Consider the following 19,347-nt stretch of genomic DNA (forward strand, 5'->3'; position numbering starts at 1 on the left):
ACTCGTGGCCATTTGATCAGGTTAGTCTCGTTTAAAAAAAGGAAAGCTGTTTGAATTTTAGTCAGTTATGGAGCTATCTAGGAGCCCCACTTTGGGGGATTATTTGGCTTTTCTGTAATCTGGTGAAGAGTCATGGGGAATTTAATTTCGGCACTCCTGGGACAGTGGGAAGTAGTAGCCTGAGGTAGAGTGTGGTGGTGACATCAAGTGACCACTCACCCTTTTCCCCCCTTCCCTCTCCGGGGAGTCTCTGCGCAGAGGACTCTGGGCCGTGCAGCCCGCGGTCTAAGTCCGCTTCTCCCTTCTCGGACCCTCAGTAGGGGCCCGTCACTGCCCTCTTTGCGGGGGCTACTTGGCCAGCTCCCTGAGCTTGGAAGAGGAGGGGACCTCCTGCGGGGGGCGCTCGGACCCCTTTCGCCCACATGGGCGCCGGGGCGCTCCTTGGAAATCTGGGCAGCCACATAAAGGGACTTGCTGTTAGGGCTGCAGCCCCACGGAAGGTGACTCAAAGTCAGTTCCGCATCCCCACACCCATCCCCGGGGCATAATCACATTCTGCCTGGAATCCCTTTTCCCGGACTCCTCACCTCCCTGCCTTTTTCTCATCCCCCAGTACTCATTTCAAATTTCACCTGTGACAGACCTTCCTGACAATCTCTCCCTAGTGACCCTACCCTCCGGCAGTGAGTTCCTTTTGGTCCGATTCCCCTCACCTAATAGTCATGGCACCTAACACCCAGGTAATGTGCCTCCTTTAGCCGGGTCCTGTTTTAAGTACCTTACTTATATTAATTCATTCAAATGCCATAACAATATCATAAAAATTACTAAGAAGCTGCCGGGTGAAGCTGCTGATCTGGGGACCACACTTTGAGATATTTCATTATAAATGAATTGGAAATACTGGAATTAAAAACCCCTAAATCTAAAATGATAATGACAAAATTATGAGTCAACAGTAAGGTTCTGTTGGTTCAGACCTTTACAGTTTACAAAGACTTTTTGCTGAAGAGGAGTTGGAAGCTTAGGCAGGTATTATTATCCTCACTTTACACAGGAGGAAACTGAGGCACAGAGACGTTACATAACTTTCTTAAGGTCACAAAGCTGATTAGTGACAGAGCCAGTATTAGTGACAGAGCCAGGCAGTCTGGCTTCAGAGCCATAAGGAATGTATAATTACTTGCACCTACGTAGCACTTTTAACATTCTGTAATTCCATGTTAATTTTATTTGTTCATTGTGTGTGTCTCTCACAGAAATGTAAGCATCTTGAGGGCAGGTGATGTCTCTGCCATGTTTATGTTGTATCTCAAATACTGAGAAAAGTGCCTAGCATTTAGCAATAAATATGTGCTGGATGAGTGGCTAATACTAGCAGTAGATTCCCTTTCAGGGTGGTTTCTCCCGAAGTTATAGAGTTCTCATCATTTCACAACAGTTGCTGTAAACTTGGGACCAAGCAAAGAAGAGCAAACTCAGACCTGAGGACGTGCTGGGCAGGGGCTGGGCTAACTCAGTAGGCTCCCTCAACCACCTTGAAGCTCACTTTGGTTCAGGGCTAGAGGGATTACATGCTGGGAACCTTGGAGATTGTTTGTTCCCAGAGTTTACTCTAGTGACCATGCACTCCATTCTGGACATTCAGTCAGATGTTCGGGACACAAAGATGCATACCAAAGCACAAGGATAAATGAGACAGGTGCCAGGACACGGGCTGGGGCGAAGAGTTCTGCCTGGGGTGGAGGGCTGTGTGTCAAGGTTACATAAGTGGCCTCACTCTGAAGATGGGCCTTGAATGAATGCGATTTTGCCAGGCAGGAAAGGGTTTTGAGGAGGCAAACATACTTCTTTGGAAGGGCTAACATTTATACAATCTTCAACATTGTGTCCTTAACGTGGACAAAAACCTATTCAAGTTTTGAATAACCACCACAGATTGTCTTCAAATACTGTCTGAAACAGAACAGTCAGCTTAAAGCAATTATCCAGATGATTCCATGTGTCAGAATTTTAGTGTGAAATGTTCTGATACTTGAGATTACAAAAAGTATAGAAAGACAGTGGTGTTTGATTGGAATTCCTAGTCTTGCATACGTAAGCAATCCAAAAGAATTTAACTTGAGAGAAAGAAAAATGGCAGAAATGGGCTCAGGGGAAATAGTTCTTTCGCTCAGCATGTTATTCTGTTGTAGCAGAGGGATTGTAGAACTATTAAGAAGAAAAATGATTTCTTCCATGCAGGCAGGGGCTAAAAAATGTTCCTATTCATCCAGAAGAAATAACTCTTCAGCAGTTCATCAGTTTAAACTGCATCGTTACATCCTAAAGCAATAAGATCCTAAACCAATACTCGTAATAGCTTCTAATTTTTAAAAGCTTGTTCCACTGTAAGTAATATGATTCACAGGCCTTTGGAAAGTTAAATTTCCATTAAATATTAGGGTAAAATTCAGTGATTCCATGAATTAGGATTCTATAAATACATAAGAACCATTTTTCCTGGCATGAAATTAGGCTGTAGGCTGCTGTCTTACCTCATTTGAGGGCGGAGGGGATGTGGGTGACAAGTCGTCCAGGTTGATTGGAGAATTCATGGGAAGAGAAATAGCTGAAGTATGTTTGCCTTTATTAATTTTCTCTTTAAAATCTTCAAGTAGCATCTCCAACTTGAAGATTTCACCTTCCACTTTTCTAGGTAAATATAGACAAACAGGCATCTTTTTGGGTAGGCAGTCAACATTCTCATTAGTAACAGCAGTTCTTGAATATAGATGGCATTGATTTACATTATTAATGTGGTGTGTCCTGAGACCCGAAGGATAACGGACTCTCACCCTGACAAGCATTCAGTTTAAAGTTTCACTCCAAAGTCCTGGGCTCTAATTCTCATTTTTTTTCTTCCAGTTTTACTGCGTATAATTGACATACAGCACTGGACAAGTTTAAGGTGTTCAGCATAATGATTCGACTTACATACATTATGAAATGATGTCTGCAGTAAGTTTAGAGAACATCCATCATCTCATATAGATATAATATTAAATAAATAGAAAATTTTTTTTTCATTGTGATGAGAACTCAGGATTTACTCTCTTAACAACTTTCATATATACTGTACAGCAGTATTAATTAAATTTGTCTTCTTGTACATTTCTAATTTTCATTTTGTTATTCATTAGTTATGCATCCTTGGGCATAATCTTTTTGTGCTTCCAGTATCTCAACCATAATATGGGATAACAATACTTTGCTTATCTGTATCTGACTAATTTGAGGTCCCTTACAGTTCTAAGATCTATGATTCTACGAAAGTAATGATTTATATCAATTGAAAAAGAGGAAGAACATGAAAAATCTGAATAATTTAATGAAAAGCTTGATCCATAGGTATATGTACATATATACATATATGTATAAATGTATATGTGTATACATGCATATATAAATATATATTTTGCCCCAAATAATTAATTTTCCTCAAATCTATTAAATTTATAAAAATTTATCTCATATTACATCATAAAGAAAAATCTCCCCAAATTCCAAAACATTAAAAATTATACCACTGCTTTCCCACTAAGGTCAGGAACAAAGAAAGATTGTTCCTTCTCACCACTCCTATTCAACATTGTACTGAAGTTCTAGCTAATGCAATAAGACAGGAAAAGGAAACAAAATGTATACACATTGGAAAGGAAGAAACAGAACTGTCCACAGATGACATAATCAGCTGTGTAGAAAATCCAACGAAATCAACAAAAAAACCTCCTGGAACTAATAGTCAGTTATAGTGAGGTTGCAGGGTACAAGGTTAATATATGAAAGTTGATCACTTTCCTATATACCTTTAATGAACAAGTGAAATTTGAAGTTAAAAACAGTACTATTTACATTAAGATCCAAAAAAATTAAATACTTAGGTATAAATCTAATAAAATATACACAAGATATATATGAAGAAAACTACAAAACTCTGATGAGTGAAATCAAAAAACTAAATATATGGAGAGAGAGTCCATGTTTATGGATAGGCAGACTCAATATTGTCAAGATATCTGTTCTTCCCAATTTGATCTATAGATTCCGTGCAATCCCAGTCAAAATCCCAGCAAGTTCTTTTGTGGATATTGACAAACTGAATCTAAAGTTTGTGTGGAGAGACAAAAGACTCAGAATAGCCACAATATTGAAAAATAAGAACAAAGTTGGAGGACTGACACTACCTACCTTCAAGACTTACTGTAAAGCTACAGTAATCAAAGCAGTGTGGTACTGGTGGAAGCCTAGACAAATAGATCAACAGAATAGACTAGAGTGCCCAGAAATAGACCCACATTAAAACAGTCAACTGATGTTTGACAAAGGAGTAAAGGCAATACAATGGAGTAAAGATAATCTTTTCAACAAATGGTGCTGGAAAAACTGGACGTCGACATGCAAGAAAATAAATCTAGACACAGACCTTACACTTTTCACAAAAGTCAACTCAGAATGGATCATAGACCAGGAAGAGAAGGATTATGTTTATCTTTAGAATGAGTTGGGAAATTTTCCCTTTTTATGTTCTAGAAGAGTTACTTAAAGTCATTGTTAAATTCACCCATAATCTCACTTGGATTTGGTACATTTTTGGGGTTTGATTTTTTTTTACAATCTTTTCTATTTTTCTCTGATTATTAGTCTTTTCAGATGTCCTACCTCCTCTTGGGCAGATTTTAGTAATGTTTATTTTCCTAGACTTGTCCATTTCAGCTAGATTTTTAAACCAGGTTGATATGAAGTTGTTCAGTCCCATTTGATTTTAAATTTTTCTTCTGGTATTTTTCCTTTCTCATTCTTAATGTTATTTATGCTTTTCAATCAGACTTTCCATTGGTTTACTTTATAGATATATTCAAAGAAAATGTTTTATTGATCAAATTCTTTTAAATTTCACTTATTTCTCCTACCTTTTATGAATCTCTTCCTTTTAAAGGTTTATTTTGTTATAATTTTTTGCCTTCCTGTTTTGAGTACTTAGTTTATTGATTTTGAACTTCCCCCCTAATAAATGCATTTTCAAACTAGAAATTTTCCTCAGAGTACTGCTTTAGCTGCATTACATTAGTTTTCATATGTTGTTTTCTCATTTATTATTGACTTGTATATTATTCCTAATCTCCATTTTTATTTCCTATTTAACATTATAATTATTTAGGTGGGTGTTAAAATTTTCCCATTAGTTTATCTTTTTGTTATTAATTCCAATGATTAGAGAATGTGAATGGTATAACTTATTGTATACACCATTTTTTGAGCAGTTTTAGCTTGTTGGCAAAATTGAGAGGAATATACAGAGATTTTCCATATACCCTCTGCCTCCACACATGCATAGATTCCCCATTATCAACATCCCCACCAGAGTGGTACATTTGTTACAATTGATGAACCTACATTGACACATCATAATCACCCAAAGTCTTATAGTTTACATTGGGATTCACTCTTGGCGTTGTACATTCTAAAGGTTTGAACAAATATAAAATGACATGTATCCATCTTTATGATGTCATACAGAGTATTTTCACTGCCCTAAAAATCCTTTGTAATCCACCTGTTTAACCATCCCCCCACTCTAACCCATAGCAACCACTGATCTTATTGTTGCCATAGTTTTGCCTTTTCCAGAATGTCACATAATTGGAGTCATGCAATATGTAGCCTTTACAGATTGGCTTCTCTTTTAGTAATATGCATTTAAATTTCCTTCATGTTTTTTCATGACTTGATAGCTCATTTCTTTTTAGCGCAAATAATCCATTGTCTGGATGTACAACCATTTGTTTATCAATTCACCTACTGAATGACATCTTCGTTGCTTCCAAGTTTTGACAATTCTGAATATAGCTGCTTGAAACATCCATGTGCATGTTTTTGTGTGGACATAAGTTTTCATCTCCTTTGAGTGAATACCAAGGAGCCTGACTGCTGGATCATATAGCAAGAGGGTATTTAGTTTTGAAAGAAACTGCCAAACTGTCTTCCAAAGTGGCTGCAACACTTTGCATTTCCACCAGCAATAAAAGAGAGTTCCTATTGCTCTACATCCTCACCAGCATTTATTGTTGTCAGTGTTTCAGATTTTAGCCATTCTAATAGGTGTGTAGTAGTATCTCATTGTTGTTTCAATTTTGCATTTCCCTGATGATATATGTTGTGGAGCATCTTTTCATATGGTTATTCACCATGCATATATTTTCTTTGGTGAAGTGTCTGTTAAAATCTTTAGCACATTTTTTAATTGGTTGTTTGTTTCTTAATGTTGAGTTTTAAGTGTGCTTTGTATATTTGGCTAACAGTCCTTTATCAGAAGTGTGTTTTGCCAATATTTTCTCCCAGTGTCTTGTTTTCTCATTCTCTTTACATTGTCTTTCACAGAGCAGAAGTTTTTTGTTTTAATGAAGTCTAGCTTACCAGTTACTTCTTTCATGGATTGTGCCTTTGGTGTTGTATCTCAAAAATCATCACCGTAACCAAGGTCATCTAGGTATTCCCCTGTGTTATCTTTTAGGAGTTTCGTAGTTTTGCCCCTCACAAGGCACCAAATCTAAGTGGGATTGTGGATCAGTTCAACAAAGACTTTAAGTAACTCTTCTGGAACATAAAAAGAAAAGGGAAAATTTCCCATCTCATCCTATAGATAAACATTAGGATATTTATTAATATATTTTATTATATTAATAGATTAAAGGAGATTGAAGAGATTTATGAATCTCATTTGATTAAATTTTACTAAATTAAAAAAAATCTAACTCTAGTAAACCAGGAATAGAAGGAAACTTTATTGATAAGCTTATCTACTTGAACCTATAGCAGTCACCATCCTTGGTAGAATTCCCATTACCATTAGAAACATGGCAAGAATGATTGCTTTCACTAGTGTTATTCAATATTATTTTAGAAAAACTAGCAAATGAAATAAATCAATAAAAAGAAATGTGATATGTAAGAGTTGGAGGGAAGAAAGATATAAAGTATAAATATTTAGGGGATAGAGGGAAGTTGAGGGGACATGTCATTATTTTCAGAAGCTGTGATTGTCATGTTTAAAAGCTGACAATCAACTGAAAATCAATGAAACACTAAGAACAGAATTGCATTAGGTAGCCCTGTACAAGTTAAATACAATTCTCTTTATTTCCTGTATATGGATTAGGGAAAACATCTATTCACAATACACAGAAAAAGTATAGAATAGCTAAGAGCAAATTTAACAAAACATGTAAAATCAACACAAAAAAAAACATGCTGGGGATGTTTTCATAGGAATGGCACGGGAATACTCATTGCAAAGATTTTGACTCTTCTCAGACTAATCTGTAAATTCAACACAATCCTAAACAAAATTCGAATGGAATTTTATTAAAGAAATTTGGTGTGCTGATTTATAAATTTCATTAGTAAGAAGAGTATGCAAGAATGGCTAAAGAAAGTTTAAAAAAGAAGACACATTTTAAAATATACACTAACCTATAGTAATTTAGAACTATGTGATTAGTGTAGAAATAGAAACATAGGTCTATGGGGAGAATAGAACCAGTCCCACGTTCACATGGGGGTTTTGTTTGCAGTAAAAGTGGCTTTTCAACCAGTGGGGAAAGGCTGCCCTATTCAATGACTGGTGGGACAAAGATCTAAGCATGAGAAACTATACTGATAATCAAATAAAATATAGAAAAATGTGTTCTAACCTAGCAGGCAGAAGAGAAATCAGTAGGTGATAAGGAGAGACTGAAAATTTAAAGGAAGTGAAATGATGGCGCGAGGAGGAGATAGGCTCAAGGACCAAGGCTGGAGAGGCTGGAAAGTGAGTGAAGGAAGAAAGAGGAGGGGAAACAGGCAGATCCAGAGGTGGAGAAAAGACTTTTTTTTGAGGGAATTTGTGATCTTTTCTGTAAAATAGAAGATAAGATTGAATGCTGATGGTATCAGGGAGAACGGACTGATGGAGGTAGAACCCCATTTGCTGACTCTTTGGCTTCTGGTTTTAGTGTGTGAAGGAACTGAATGACTATCAGACTACATTCTGACAAACAAAAGGCATGAAATCCAAACAAAAATTTTTGAATATTACCTTTCAAAGGCAATAAGAAGGTTTTAATAAGAGCACAATAGCTGACTTAAGCAATTAGTCAATTAATTTGCAGAATTCTTTCCTTTACAGATAGTCATTGACAGTGGCCCTTGAACTCATCATTTAGAAGGTTCTCAACATACTGAGACCTCAAGGGTTGGACTGGGTTCTGTTCATTGCCACATTTTGCCCATTTGAGGACAGGAGGACTTGGGCACCTTCTGCTTGCTCTGAGGTGGCTCTGAGGTGAGTTTTGGGAGAGGCTGAGTCCTTCCCTTGCCCCAGTGTTGAAAGCTTCTCCTGTATATGGGATCTAATTGCAGTTGAAACTCTTTTGATTTATGCTGGGGCCAGGCACAGTGTGGGTGTAATTAGGTTATAAATAAGGCATTGCATAATTTTGGTCTTAACGTGCACAGAAGGCTGTCTTTAAAACGACTGCCAAAAGAAGTGGGATTTCTTGGAAAATAAATATCCTTACTCTATTAGTTTTTAAACAAATAGTGAAAACATGTGGTGATCATTTTTTCCAAGAGAAAAAGAAGCCTTTGGGGGAAAAGAAATCAATATTAAAACCACACCACAATTTGCTGTCTAATTACTCAGTATTGAAATAACAATAGACAGAGATTTCATTCATTTTGAAAAAGTGAAGTTGTACTTTGGGAAAAATAGCTCAGGACGCTAGTGTCAAAATAGAAACCATTAAAATATTTTAGTATCAAGAATGAATTCATGTTAAAAGGCTATGAATAGAAAGAGCTGAGCTTACAAATATTAAGCCTATTAAATGGGTTCTTTTAATTCATACCAGGAAATTATATGGAAATAATCCTAGCCTTGAGTCCTGGAACACATCTTAAAATTATTTGGGTTGGAGAGGAGCATGGTGCCGTCAAAATGGCCAGCTGGAAACTTCAATATGAGTGTGCCCTCACATTTCTGATGTGAATTAATTCAGGAATCATTTGACTCCAAGCTTAACATTTTGCCTGTATCAGGATTTGAGAGTCCTCACCCCAATATTAACAACCTAACAAAGGTTCTTCCCTGCCCATTGTCTGTAGGTGGAGGGAAAAGAGGAAAAAACAAGAGACAGAAGAGAAAAATCAGGTGGGGAAATAAAGGCAGGAGGGGGGTGAAGGAGAGGACAAGGACAGGAGGAGCTTGGAGAGGGGAGGGACTTCTGGGGTTAGCATGAGTCTTTCTAGGGTTTTCTTGTGCTCTTCTGGGCCTCAACTGTAATGACATGCAACAAAAAGCAAGATGGCAGCACAATGTCTCTCATCCAGGAGACAGTTGTTCACATGGGGCACTCCATCTGGGTCAGTACCCAGCACAGGACCTTACACATAGCAGGAATTCCATCCTGCCTGTTGCATGGGATGACACTTGTTCAATAGTGGCACAGTTTTTGCTGACCCAAGACCAGTGTCTCTCCAAGCACTAAGCCAGCAGCCACCTCAGAATCCCACCCGAACGAGGTCACCTCTGACCCTTCCACCTCACGCAGCTTAAGCCTGACCTTTGTGGGTCAAAGTCATCAACTGCTGGGGATTCATGTTCATGGACTTGCTGCTTCAAAGTCTGGTGCTTCTCCTTGTTGGCCAGAAACTCCTGCTCCAGCAGCTCAAGATGTCCCTGCAGTTTCTCCAAGACCTGTAGCAGTGAAGTACTGGAATCATTCACGTGTAAGCCTGTGTGTGTAGTTGTTTTTCCCCAAAACACAATGAGGGTATTTCATACAGTAGTGTCAGAACGAAGCCACCGTCCATTTAAAATACAGCCAACCTGAGAGCCATCACAACATTCACAACACCCTTGTGGCACACAGTTGAAAAGTACAGTTATTTCTGATTTCTCTCCTAGAACCCACTCGGAGGCCTCTGAATTTCGTTATTGGGACATTAATAATCCTATGTATTTGCAGAATGATTTTTTGCTTATAGAGTACTTTCCCCTTCACTATCTTATTTAATCCACACATCAGTGTTGTAAATATGGTAAAGGAGATTTTATTATCCTAGTTTTATAAAGGAGGAAATTAGAGCTCTAGAAATTGTTACAAACCACATGGATCTTAAAAAAGAACTGAAGGTAGAGGACCTGGGATTGAATCCGTGGCACTTAGAGGGTGAGATATGGAAGGAACATCAGGAAGTTTAGCCAAGAGCTTCAAATGGGTTTTCCAGATGCAGCCTCATGCAGATGAATGTTTAAACTGTACAGGTCAGGATCCAATCTTGATGTAGAGGCTACAATTCCACTGCCCTAGTCGCTAAACGTTCCCTGAGCCCCGCCCATGTTTGACAGAGTTGTATCAGGCACAGCCCCTGATCTCGGGGATTTTATTCCAGTTGGGAAAAGAGACCATGGAATGGAGTACTTTGCTATGGCTCAATGGAAGAAGTGAGACTTAAGTCAGGCCTAAGGATGCTCAGGAGGGCTTAGACCAGACAGTAGCTGTGAAAATGGAGAGGAAAGGATGAACTGAAGAGATATTGCCAAGGGCAAGAATGTAGCATCATGGAGTTACAGGATCAGACACACCAGGGTTCAAATCCAGACTGTTACCTACTGATTTACGATTTTAGTCAACTTGAACTCTGAGCCTCAGCTTTCTCATTTGATATAATAGTAGCCATCACCTCATATTGTGAAAATTAAATGAGACAATGCTGTGTCAGGAGCATAGTACATACTCAACACGTGGTAGCTGTCATCGTCATTGTAATTAATTCTTACTCTTATTAAAATAAATACACAAGTTTAGAAGTATATTGGCTACAGGGTATAAAAAAGTGGCAAGTGTGATAGATGTTTTCCATTTCCCCCTCAGAGCCACCCTCCGTCTTTCCCTGTGCCCCAGCCAGGAGGCTGGCCTTCGATGGACTGTATCAACACAGGCTCCTGTGCTTTGGTTGGTTTCAGCCAATGGAAGGCAGCAGCGGGAGAGAGGAAGTGAAGAAGTACCAGGTAGGGGTCTTTATCTCCCTGATGTCCTCCTGCCTGTATCATCATGGATTGTCTGTGCTGCACTGCGAGAAGCTGCAGGACTTGGCAGCTACTGTCACCACTACCGCTACCCTCCTTGTACTCCGTTATCTGCCCTTCTTCTGTGCCTCTACCCCGCGGTCCTTCCATGAGATGCTTCTGTCCCTGCTTGGTTTCCCTTAACCTTGCCTGCACTGTTGTAAAATAACGCCTTACGAAACTCTCCCTTACTCCACTTGAGGAAGCCATCTTGTTCCTGCCAGGACCCTGACTGATACCATAAGTCTCGCAGACAGTGCTCAGGTTTCCATCTTGGGAGGCGGGAAGAATGTGAACCCCTCAACAAAAACGAGGAATCTGGAAAGGCCAGCAGGTTTGAATGACAGTGTCACTGTTGGACAAGGCAGAACGTTCAGTGAGAGTGGGGAATCCAGATGAAGATCAGCACACACATTTGGAGCCATAGGTGAGAAGTGATTCAGGAATTGGGAGCATGAAAATGGTGGTTAAAGCCACGAGGAGGGACTAGGAGTTTACAGGGAAGAGAAAAGTGAAGAAAGCCAGTTATGAATTATAATTTAGGCTCTTGGAATTTTAATTGTGTTATAGCTCGGAAGAAGTTAGGGTGTAGTTTTCTTGCCATAAATGTAGCTCATTTAACTCTCTTAACTCTGATATGGGAACACATGCTACATGTCTAAGATCGTACAACCAATACATAGAACCAGGATGTCTGCTCCAAAAGCCAAACGCTTTCTACGATGTTGTGCTGCTTGTGCTGAGAAGGTTAGTTTTAGCCCCGTCTGGCTTTCCTACACCAGGGAAGCAAATGGGCCTGGATCTCTCAGACCAAGGCTGACACTGTCAGGAGTCACCTTTACTCTCCTCTCAGTCCCAACATGAATCCTCACACACCCTCTAACACAGGAAGAAACTTCCTGAATTGAGGCCTCAGAAGGTTAATGCCTTGAAGCAATTTCCTCTGCTTTGCCTGACCCTTTACAATTCTATGTTCTCCCAGTTCCTTGAAAGCCTGGGGTTTTGGAGATCTCCTTTATCATTCACTCGTTAACTCCCACAATCTGGTGTCCATAGATCCACCACTTCATTGAAATCAGTGTTGCCAAGGTCCCTCATGACTTCTTGGTTGCCAAGCCCAGTGCACACCTTGCTTTCCTTCCTTGCTTGAACATTTGATGGTGGGGCCCCCTCCCCTCTTCTCAAAACCCTCTTTCCTCTTGGCTTCTATAGTTCAGCCCCTTCCAGGTCTGCCTTGGCCTTTTGCATCCCTCCCCATCAGTCTCCTTTGTGGACCCCTCTTTTTTTTTACCTGCCCCTGGTTGCTGTTTCTCATGTTCTATCCTTGGATTTCTTCACTGCTTCCTCTGCATGTTTGCCTAGGCAGCCTTCTATACCTCACAGCTTCAGCCTACAACTATACCCACATCTACATTTCTGACCCAGACAACTCCTCCGAGGTTCAGATCCATTGCTCTACTGGACCTCTCCAATCGGATGTCCTACAGGTACCTCAAAATGTCCCAAACTGAACTTGACATCTTGCCTCCTGCCTTCCTCCCACACCCATTCAGAACTGGATCCTCCACTTTTATTCTTGACCTTTGTTACCCAAGCTAGAAATCTGGAACTCATCCAAACCTCCTCCCTTCCTTTGTTTACCGCAATCAATCTGCCACCACTTCCTTAAATTCTTAGACTTGGCCCCCTCGCCATCCTCATTGCCAGCCTTGGTTTAGGACCTCATAACTTGTTGCCTAGATTATGACTTTCTAGCCAATCTCTGTCCCTATCATCTTGCCCCCATGGTGCCTGCTGTTCTCAGCTTTAAATCCTCTACTGTTGCCCCTTCACTCCATCTCAGAATGAAATTAATCTAAGCTCCTCAGCATGGGGTAAAGGCTTTTCAGGATGTGGTCCTTATCTACCTCTCTAGTCTCCTCCCTCCCCCCTGAGCTCCATCTGGTCAATTACAGAGTCATACAGTTCCTCACGCCCTCAGCACTTTCTTGTCCCTGGGCCATTGCACCTGCTGATTCCTTTTCCTGGAACACCTTTGCCCCTACTCTGCCAAGCTCACTCATATTCTTCCTACAGTGCCTAGCTCAGAGGTCACTTCCAGGAAGCCTTCCAAAGTGCCCTCTAACTGGCAAGGGTGATCCCCTTCAAGGCTGCCATGAGCACCATATGTAACCTTCCTCAAGCTGTATGTTACTTGTCTATTTGCCGATCTGTTGTTCCTAGGAGACTGTAAGCCACTTGAAAAAGAAATTGTTTCTTTATCTCCAAATTTCTACTGCCAGGTATAGAGTCTGGGTCATAGGAAGTACCCCCATAGATGTTTGTTGAATGAATATATGAGTTATTTGATTACTATGATGAAAGAATAAATAATGAAGTATGCCTCTTAACATTTGGGCCCTCCTAGTTTTGGTCTATGCTGCCTGATTTCTGAAGCACAGCCTGCCCTGAGCTCTTCTCTTGTCCTTTACATCAGGACTTCTGGCCACCTGTCTTGTTGCTGATCCAATGGCCTAAACTAATCTTCAGCTTTTTTTTCCCCTAGCAGTCTCAGATCTTTGTCCCATTGCCATGCTTCACTCCCACTTCCCATGACCCTGGCACTGAGGAACAAGTCTGTGGTTACAACATAAATTAGTGATTTGATTAAAGGCAACAGCAAGCAAGAATGTAAAAGTCAAAGACTTTGGTCTTAAAAGCATAGCTTCAGGATCTTCAGATACTGGCAATTTTTATAGCCTGTATCCCCTAGGACCCATCAAATCTGGATGTGCTTGACCTTTATGACATGTTATTCTCTTGAACCTACCATGGTCTCAGACTTATTATGGGATGACTGTTAAGGAATAATAGCCATAAATAATATATTCCTTGAGAAGGACAAAGGGCTATATGCATATAGAAATAGAATTCTAAGCTCTCTTAGTCCCTGTAACACAAAGATAGCTTAATCTTCAGCAAAACATTTCTTGCCAGAGCATTTCCACTCCCACCAATGTAGAGAAAACAAGATGCTGTTAAGTCATTTGTATTTTCCCACATCAAATTCCCTAATGAAGATTTTAAAAACCGGATAACATTTATTACCAGCCTCCTGTCTTGCAAATGATAGGGAGAGTCCTGTGCTATGCTTTTGGAAAATTCTTTTACCTGCAGTGGAAAAAAAAGCAATACTTCATTAATGGCTCGGTGTCCTGTTTGAATTTGGTTATTTCTATTGTTCATGATAAGCTTTAAAAATATTACTTTAGTCTTCAGTTGATTGGTCTGTTCTTTTAACTTCTGACATATCTGTTTCCCTTGGGATATCTTTTGAAATATGTAAGAAGAACTTGGAGGGTCTTTCTGAGAAGTAGATGGCAACTTAGAGACATTTGTCTCAGATTCTACTCCTGTATAAGAAAGAGTAAGTTTTGACTATCATTGTGGTTTTATTAAGAACTGAAAACAGAAATCTGTGGCAATCACCACCGTTTGCTATCAAAATAATTTTTTTCAAAAAATATATCTTTTTTTTTTTGAAATATAGTCAGTTTACAACATTGTGTCAGTTTCTGGTGTCCAGCACAGTGCTTCAGTCATTACATGTATTTGTTTTCATATTCTTTTTCACCATAAGCTACTACAAGATATCAAATATAGTTCCCTGTGCTATACAGTATAAACTTGTTTATCTATTTTATATATACCAGTCAGTATCTGCAAATCTCGAACTCCCAATTTATTCCTTCGCACCCCCCAAAATATATATTTAAATCGAAGAGGTTTAAAAATACTAGTACCTGCAAGATGTTCTTGGTGGATATGTATTGTGGGCTCCATCTGCACAATTAAAGGATAAGAAAACATTACTGTTGAGAATCACCAGTGATGCCATTATTCAGAATGACCCAACATGTTCTGGTCATTGTGGAGGTAACCAGTGTTGTGTCAAGAGCTGACGCCCTGATGCCAAGGGTGAATTGCACCCTGACACTTACCTGCCGGGTGACCCAGAGCAATTTCTTCATCACTGTGAACCTCAAGTTCCTCAGCAGTGAGATGGGGGTGGTAATAGAACCAACCCCATCACGTTAAGTGTTACCATAATATCTGGTATGTGGTAATCATTCAATACATGTTAGCTGTTACTACTATCATGTTTGATATTATTATGTGGAATACTCAGACATGTCTCCTAAAACTAGACCATAAGCTCCACAAGGGCAGGAACCATTGCTGGTCTCATCACCAACTCTGTTGCTGGTGCCGTCGCTAACACTGAACACAATGGTAGCCACACTCCAGAGAATAATAGAAAACAGTATGCATTAAGTTCCAAAATGTGTCAAGATAGTGATTGTTTACACAGGACATGCCCTTTTCTCACCACAGGCTAATTGGACAAGAGTTCAAATTCCAGAGCGATTTACCTGGAGGGTCTGCCCATTGTTCCCAACACACATAGCTCAGAAACACGCTAGAGAGCTGTTATAGTGGCCAAACTAGACAATGATTGTTGTAAATATCTCAGTTACGTGATGGACATGGAACCAACAGGGTCCAGTTCTCCAACCTGAACTGACAGGGCCAGAGAGAATCAGACACCTGACTTCAGACTCCCATTGCTAGAGATGGATGAACTTGACATCCATTCTGCCCCTACTAACCACAGGGCACTGAGGACTGTGCCCACCCAGGGGTGTTCTCCTGCAAGCAGAGTGAGGAACTCGGGGTCTTCCCAATGTCACAGGGGTGCATATTTCCCCAAGACTGAGAGAAGCATTCCAGTCAAGGCCAGGTGGGCTGCTGGCTCCAGGTATGTGGGGGGGTAGGGTGGGGGGGTGGAGGTAGGGGTGAGGTGGTTCTGCTCAAACTCCCCAGAACGTTCGGTTGAAAGAGAAGGCAGATGAAGCATGAAGGGGTGGAAATGGAAAAAGGCAGAGTGTTCAGTCAGGGTGCCCTTCATATGACTCTTAAAAGAAAGATCACACAGTCCTGGCAAAGTGCCAGAGAACTAAACTATTGACTCTCTCATTAGTGTAAACTTACCTAACTATTGAACCTCCAACAGTCAATGAGATCCTGAGCCTGAGTGTGTTAGGAAGGTGAGCTGGAAGGATGGGAAGATGAGGAAAGGGGAAATAGTATAAATTAAACATTAACAAAATCTTGTACTAAATAGTTGCCAATAGAACAATCTTGAAATATGTTATTAAAGATCTTAATTCAATTCAATTTAGCATTCATAACCAAGGGCATAATATATGCAAACACAGGGCCAGGCCTCTGGGGAAACTTAGGCAATTAGGAACTTAGAAAAATGAAGACAAGTTTGCTGCCTCTGGAGTCTTCAAGTCTAGAGGAAGAAACAAATGTTTCCAAATTATTATGGTCCAAAACTGGCTGAGATAAACACTCTGACAGAATCCTAAACAAACAAGGGTGGGAAAGCCTGTGATTGAGTGGTGGGGGTGGAGATTCTGAAAAGTCCTGTGGCTAACAAGGAATTGAAGGAAGCAATGAAAATGAGCAGGTCCTTATGCTCAGAGATGAGATGTTCCATGTAAGGCAGGAGCTCAGAGAGGGCAGAGCCAGCCAGGTATCCGAGGATGACTCCTGGGGGAGGGGAGCTCAGTTTAGAAGGGTAGGATGACATTAAAAAATGGGGAAACTCAAATTCCAGGTTAAAGTGTTTGGCTTTTATTCTATTACGTGTTGTTGTTAGTCCAGCCCCTGATTCTTCTTGTGACAATACCCACTGAGCTTCTAAGAGGTCAAGGTACTGGTGCAGAACCCAGAACCACAGACCCAGAACTCAGTTCCATGTACCTTCCAAAGACCCACCCTGATACAAATGAGCAATGGCCCTGATTATATATTTCCTGGAGACTTCTTTCACTCACCTCTATCTGTTGTGAAGGTTCAGTAGTTTTCCATTTCTCCTCTTGTTTTTCAACATAATTTGACCTAGATGTGCGTTCTGAAATACCTTGCACGATAGCTGACTTATCTCTCAATGTAGGAGAAAAACAGGCTTGTTTATCTGCTATAGGTGGTTTATCAATGATGTTATTTTTAGGAATTTTCACTTTGGGAGCAACCTTAGAGAACCAGTAATCAGAGAACCAGTAATGAACTTGATCTTGGCCATATTTGAACCTGTTGCCTGAACTTGCCTTTCCACCCTGCTGTTTTGGGGGTGTCTGCCCTTGGCAACTTTTTTGTTTATCACTTGGACTCTTGATTTTAGTTAGAAAATTTGAATTTTCTTGATGGCTGCCTTCTCCATCAGTCACTGGCTCTTCTAAATCAGACGTGTTTTCTTCTGCCGTGGTTGGAGAACAAATAGGGTAATTGCTGTTTTCACCATCCCTTTTGGGATCAAGTTGGTCACTGAGTTCTGGGGATTGTTCTGCTGGCCAAGAATTCTTAACGTGCTGCAAAATAGTATTTTTAATAGCCTCATCAAAACTGTCAGCAGGAGAGATCTCTGGGAGAGTTTCACAATTAATGCCTTGACCTCTTGAGAATTCCTCTTTGCAAAGATGATGGAGTAAAATATCAGAAATGTTGGACTTTGAAGGGTCTCCTTCATTAGCTGGACCATGAAGATTCATGGGGCATGGTTCCTCTTTAACACATTTTGTGTTGACAGGATTTTCAGTCGTTTTATCCAGCGTTGTGGCCATGTCTGCCTTCCTGCAGGTCTCTCTATGTGTAGCCTTTTCTTGTGGGTCATCTGCTGCTAAATTAATTTGATTTGAGATATGAGGGATGTCATTTTTTGAGCTAAACTTATAATCACTGTATATCTCAATTTGGGAGAAATCCACATCATAAGGCAAATCCTCCTCTTGTTTAGAAGTTGTATCTTCTGAGAAATCGGCCTCATCCATGTATGTGCTGCCTGACCTTTATCCCTTGCTGCCTGGTCCTGTTGTTCTTAATGGTCACGATAGATCTTCTGGTTTTCATTGATTGTCTTCATTGTGTGTCCTAGCCTGTGCAAAATGGAAAGAGCCTCGTTGTTAAAGATAATGTATGTCATGTAGGAAACTATGAAACTGTGCTTGTCCTGTTGTCTATGTCAGAACCAAATGGAAGCTTTTCATCTAGAGAAAATGCGGTTATAATCCTGAAGGCGGGAAACTCAGCCAAGAGCAACCCATTTTAAATACTATATTAACATAATCAGTGGTGTATAAACAAGGAATAAAAGCGGGGGGGGGGTGCTAAATTTTTCATCCGTTACATTTTGAGGGAGCCATTGGTCTCTAGTTAATGACCAAATATTTATCAACTTCTCTTATGAAATGCTATTTGAAATTTGTTCTCCCCAAATAGGAGCTTGGGATGGATGTAAAAGATTGATTTTTTTTAAAGCACTGTGGCTGCCACCTGTCCACACATCACTGATGGACCTCTAAGTTATGTGACTCTGAAAGCTGGCTCAGCTCAAACATAATCACCCACCTTCTCTGTTCTGGTGATTTTTCATCTGTCCCTCCAGATGTCCTGGTTCCATTCTCCTGATTTTCCCTTGTAAGCTAGAGAAAGGCGGAGATGGACTGACAGAAATAGGACCAAGGAACAAAAGGCCCTTTGAACAACTGGAGGCCAGTCTGTCACCGAGCATCCCTCTTCTGATTAGACCCCAGGCAGGACCTAGTTCAAGAAGCTGTCTTGTTCTGAGCAGTCCTGCCAAGCTCTCTCCATCTGGGGGTATCAGTGTGTCTTGGGGAGACTCCTGAAAATGGTCAGAGCAAAACCAGCTGCCACTTGGTATGTCTTTTATTCTTTTAAATAAAGTTGAAAACATCCATTTATATCTCTCTTCTTGATTTATAAGGTTTCAGGACAACTTCTTAGAACTAGTAAAATTACCTTCGGTGCTAGGTGGAGTAACTAAGGCTCTGACTCAACCACGGGACCCGCAATCACCAGCCGGCCTCCCTTGTCTACATAGTGACAGGGCTGGACGAGCAGCCCTCTGAGGTCCTCTCCCCCATCTAAGTTTTTATGAGTCCATGAACTTATGATTTATTATATAACCTATAAAGCTAAAGTAATATGTTTGACCAAAACTACATGAGCTAAATTCTCCAAGAAAGGAATAAAAACTAAATGTGGTAAAGATGTCTATAAAACATTGTACAAAAATTTGAATTTGTAGGTATGTACCAATGTTAGAGAACTCAGATAAAAAATATTTTGTT

At 40.2% G+C, this 19,347-nt stretch overlaps 1 protein-coding gene across 1 annotated transcript in view; it reads right to left on the reverse strand.

The window, feature by feature from the left end:
* AKNAD1 (AKNA domain containing 1) overlaps positions 1 to 18,027 on the reverse strand; it is a 32,790-nt gene extending 14,763 nt beyond the window's left edge. Inside the window, exons 1-6 of the mRNA XM_010975888.3 lie at positions 17,035 to 18,027; positions 14,932 to 14,971; positions 14,396 to 14,541; positions 14,237 to 14,299; positions 9,642 to 9,775; positions 2,538 to 2,694 (exon numbers count right to left, since the gene is read on the reverse strand). Of these exons, the coding sequence (XP_010974190.3) occupies positions 2,538 to 2,694; positions 9,642 to 9,775; positions 14,237 to 14,299; positions 14,396 to 14,541; positions 14,932 to 14,971; positions 17,035 to 18,027 (1,533 nt within the window). The remainder of the gene's footprint in view (positions 1 to 2,537; positions 2,695 to 9,641; positions 9,776 to 14,236; positions 14,300 to 14,395; positions 14,542 to 14,931; positions 14,972 to 17,034) is intronic.
* Between the last annotated feature and the right edge of the window lie 1,320 nt (positions 18,028 to 19,347).

Source organism: Camelus dromedarius, chromosome 9 (assembly GCF_036321535.1).
Source record: "Camelus dromedarius isolate mCamDro1 chromosome 9, mCamDro1.pat, whole genome shotgun sequence".
Lineage (NCBI taxonomy): Eukaryota > Metazoa > Chordata > Mammalia > Artiodactyla > Camelidae > Camelus > Camelus dromedarius.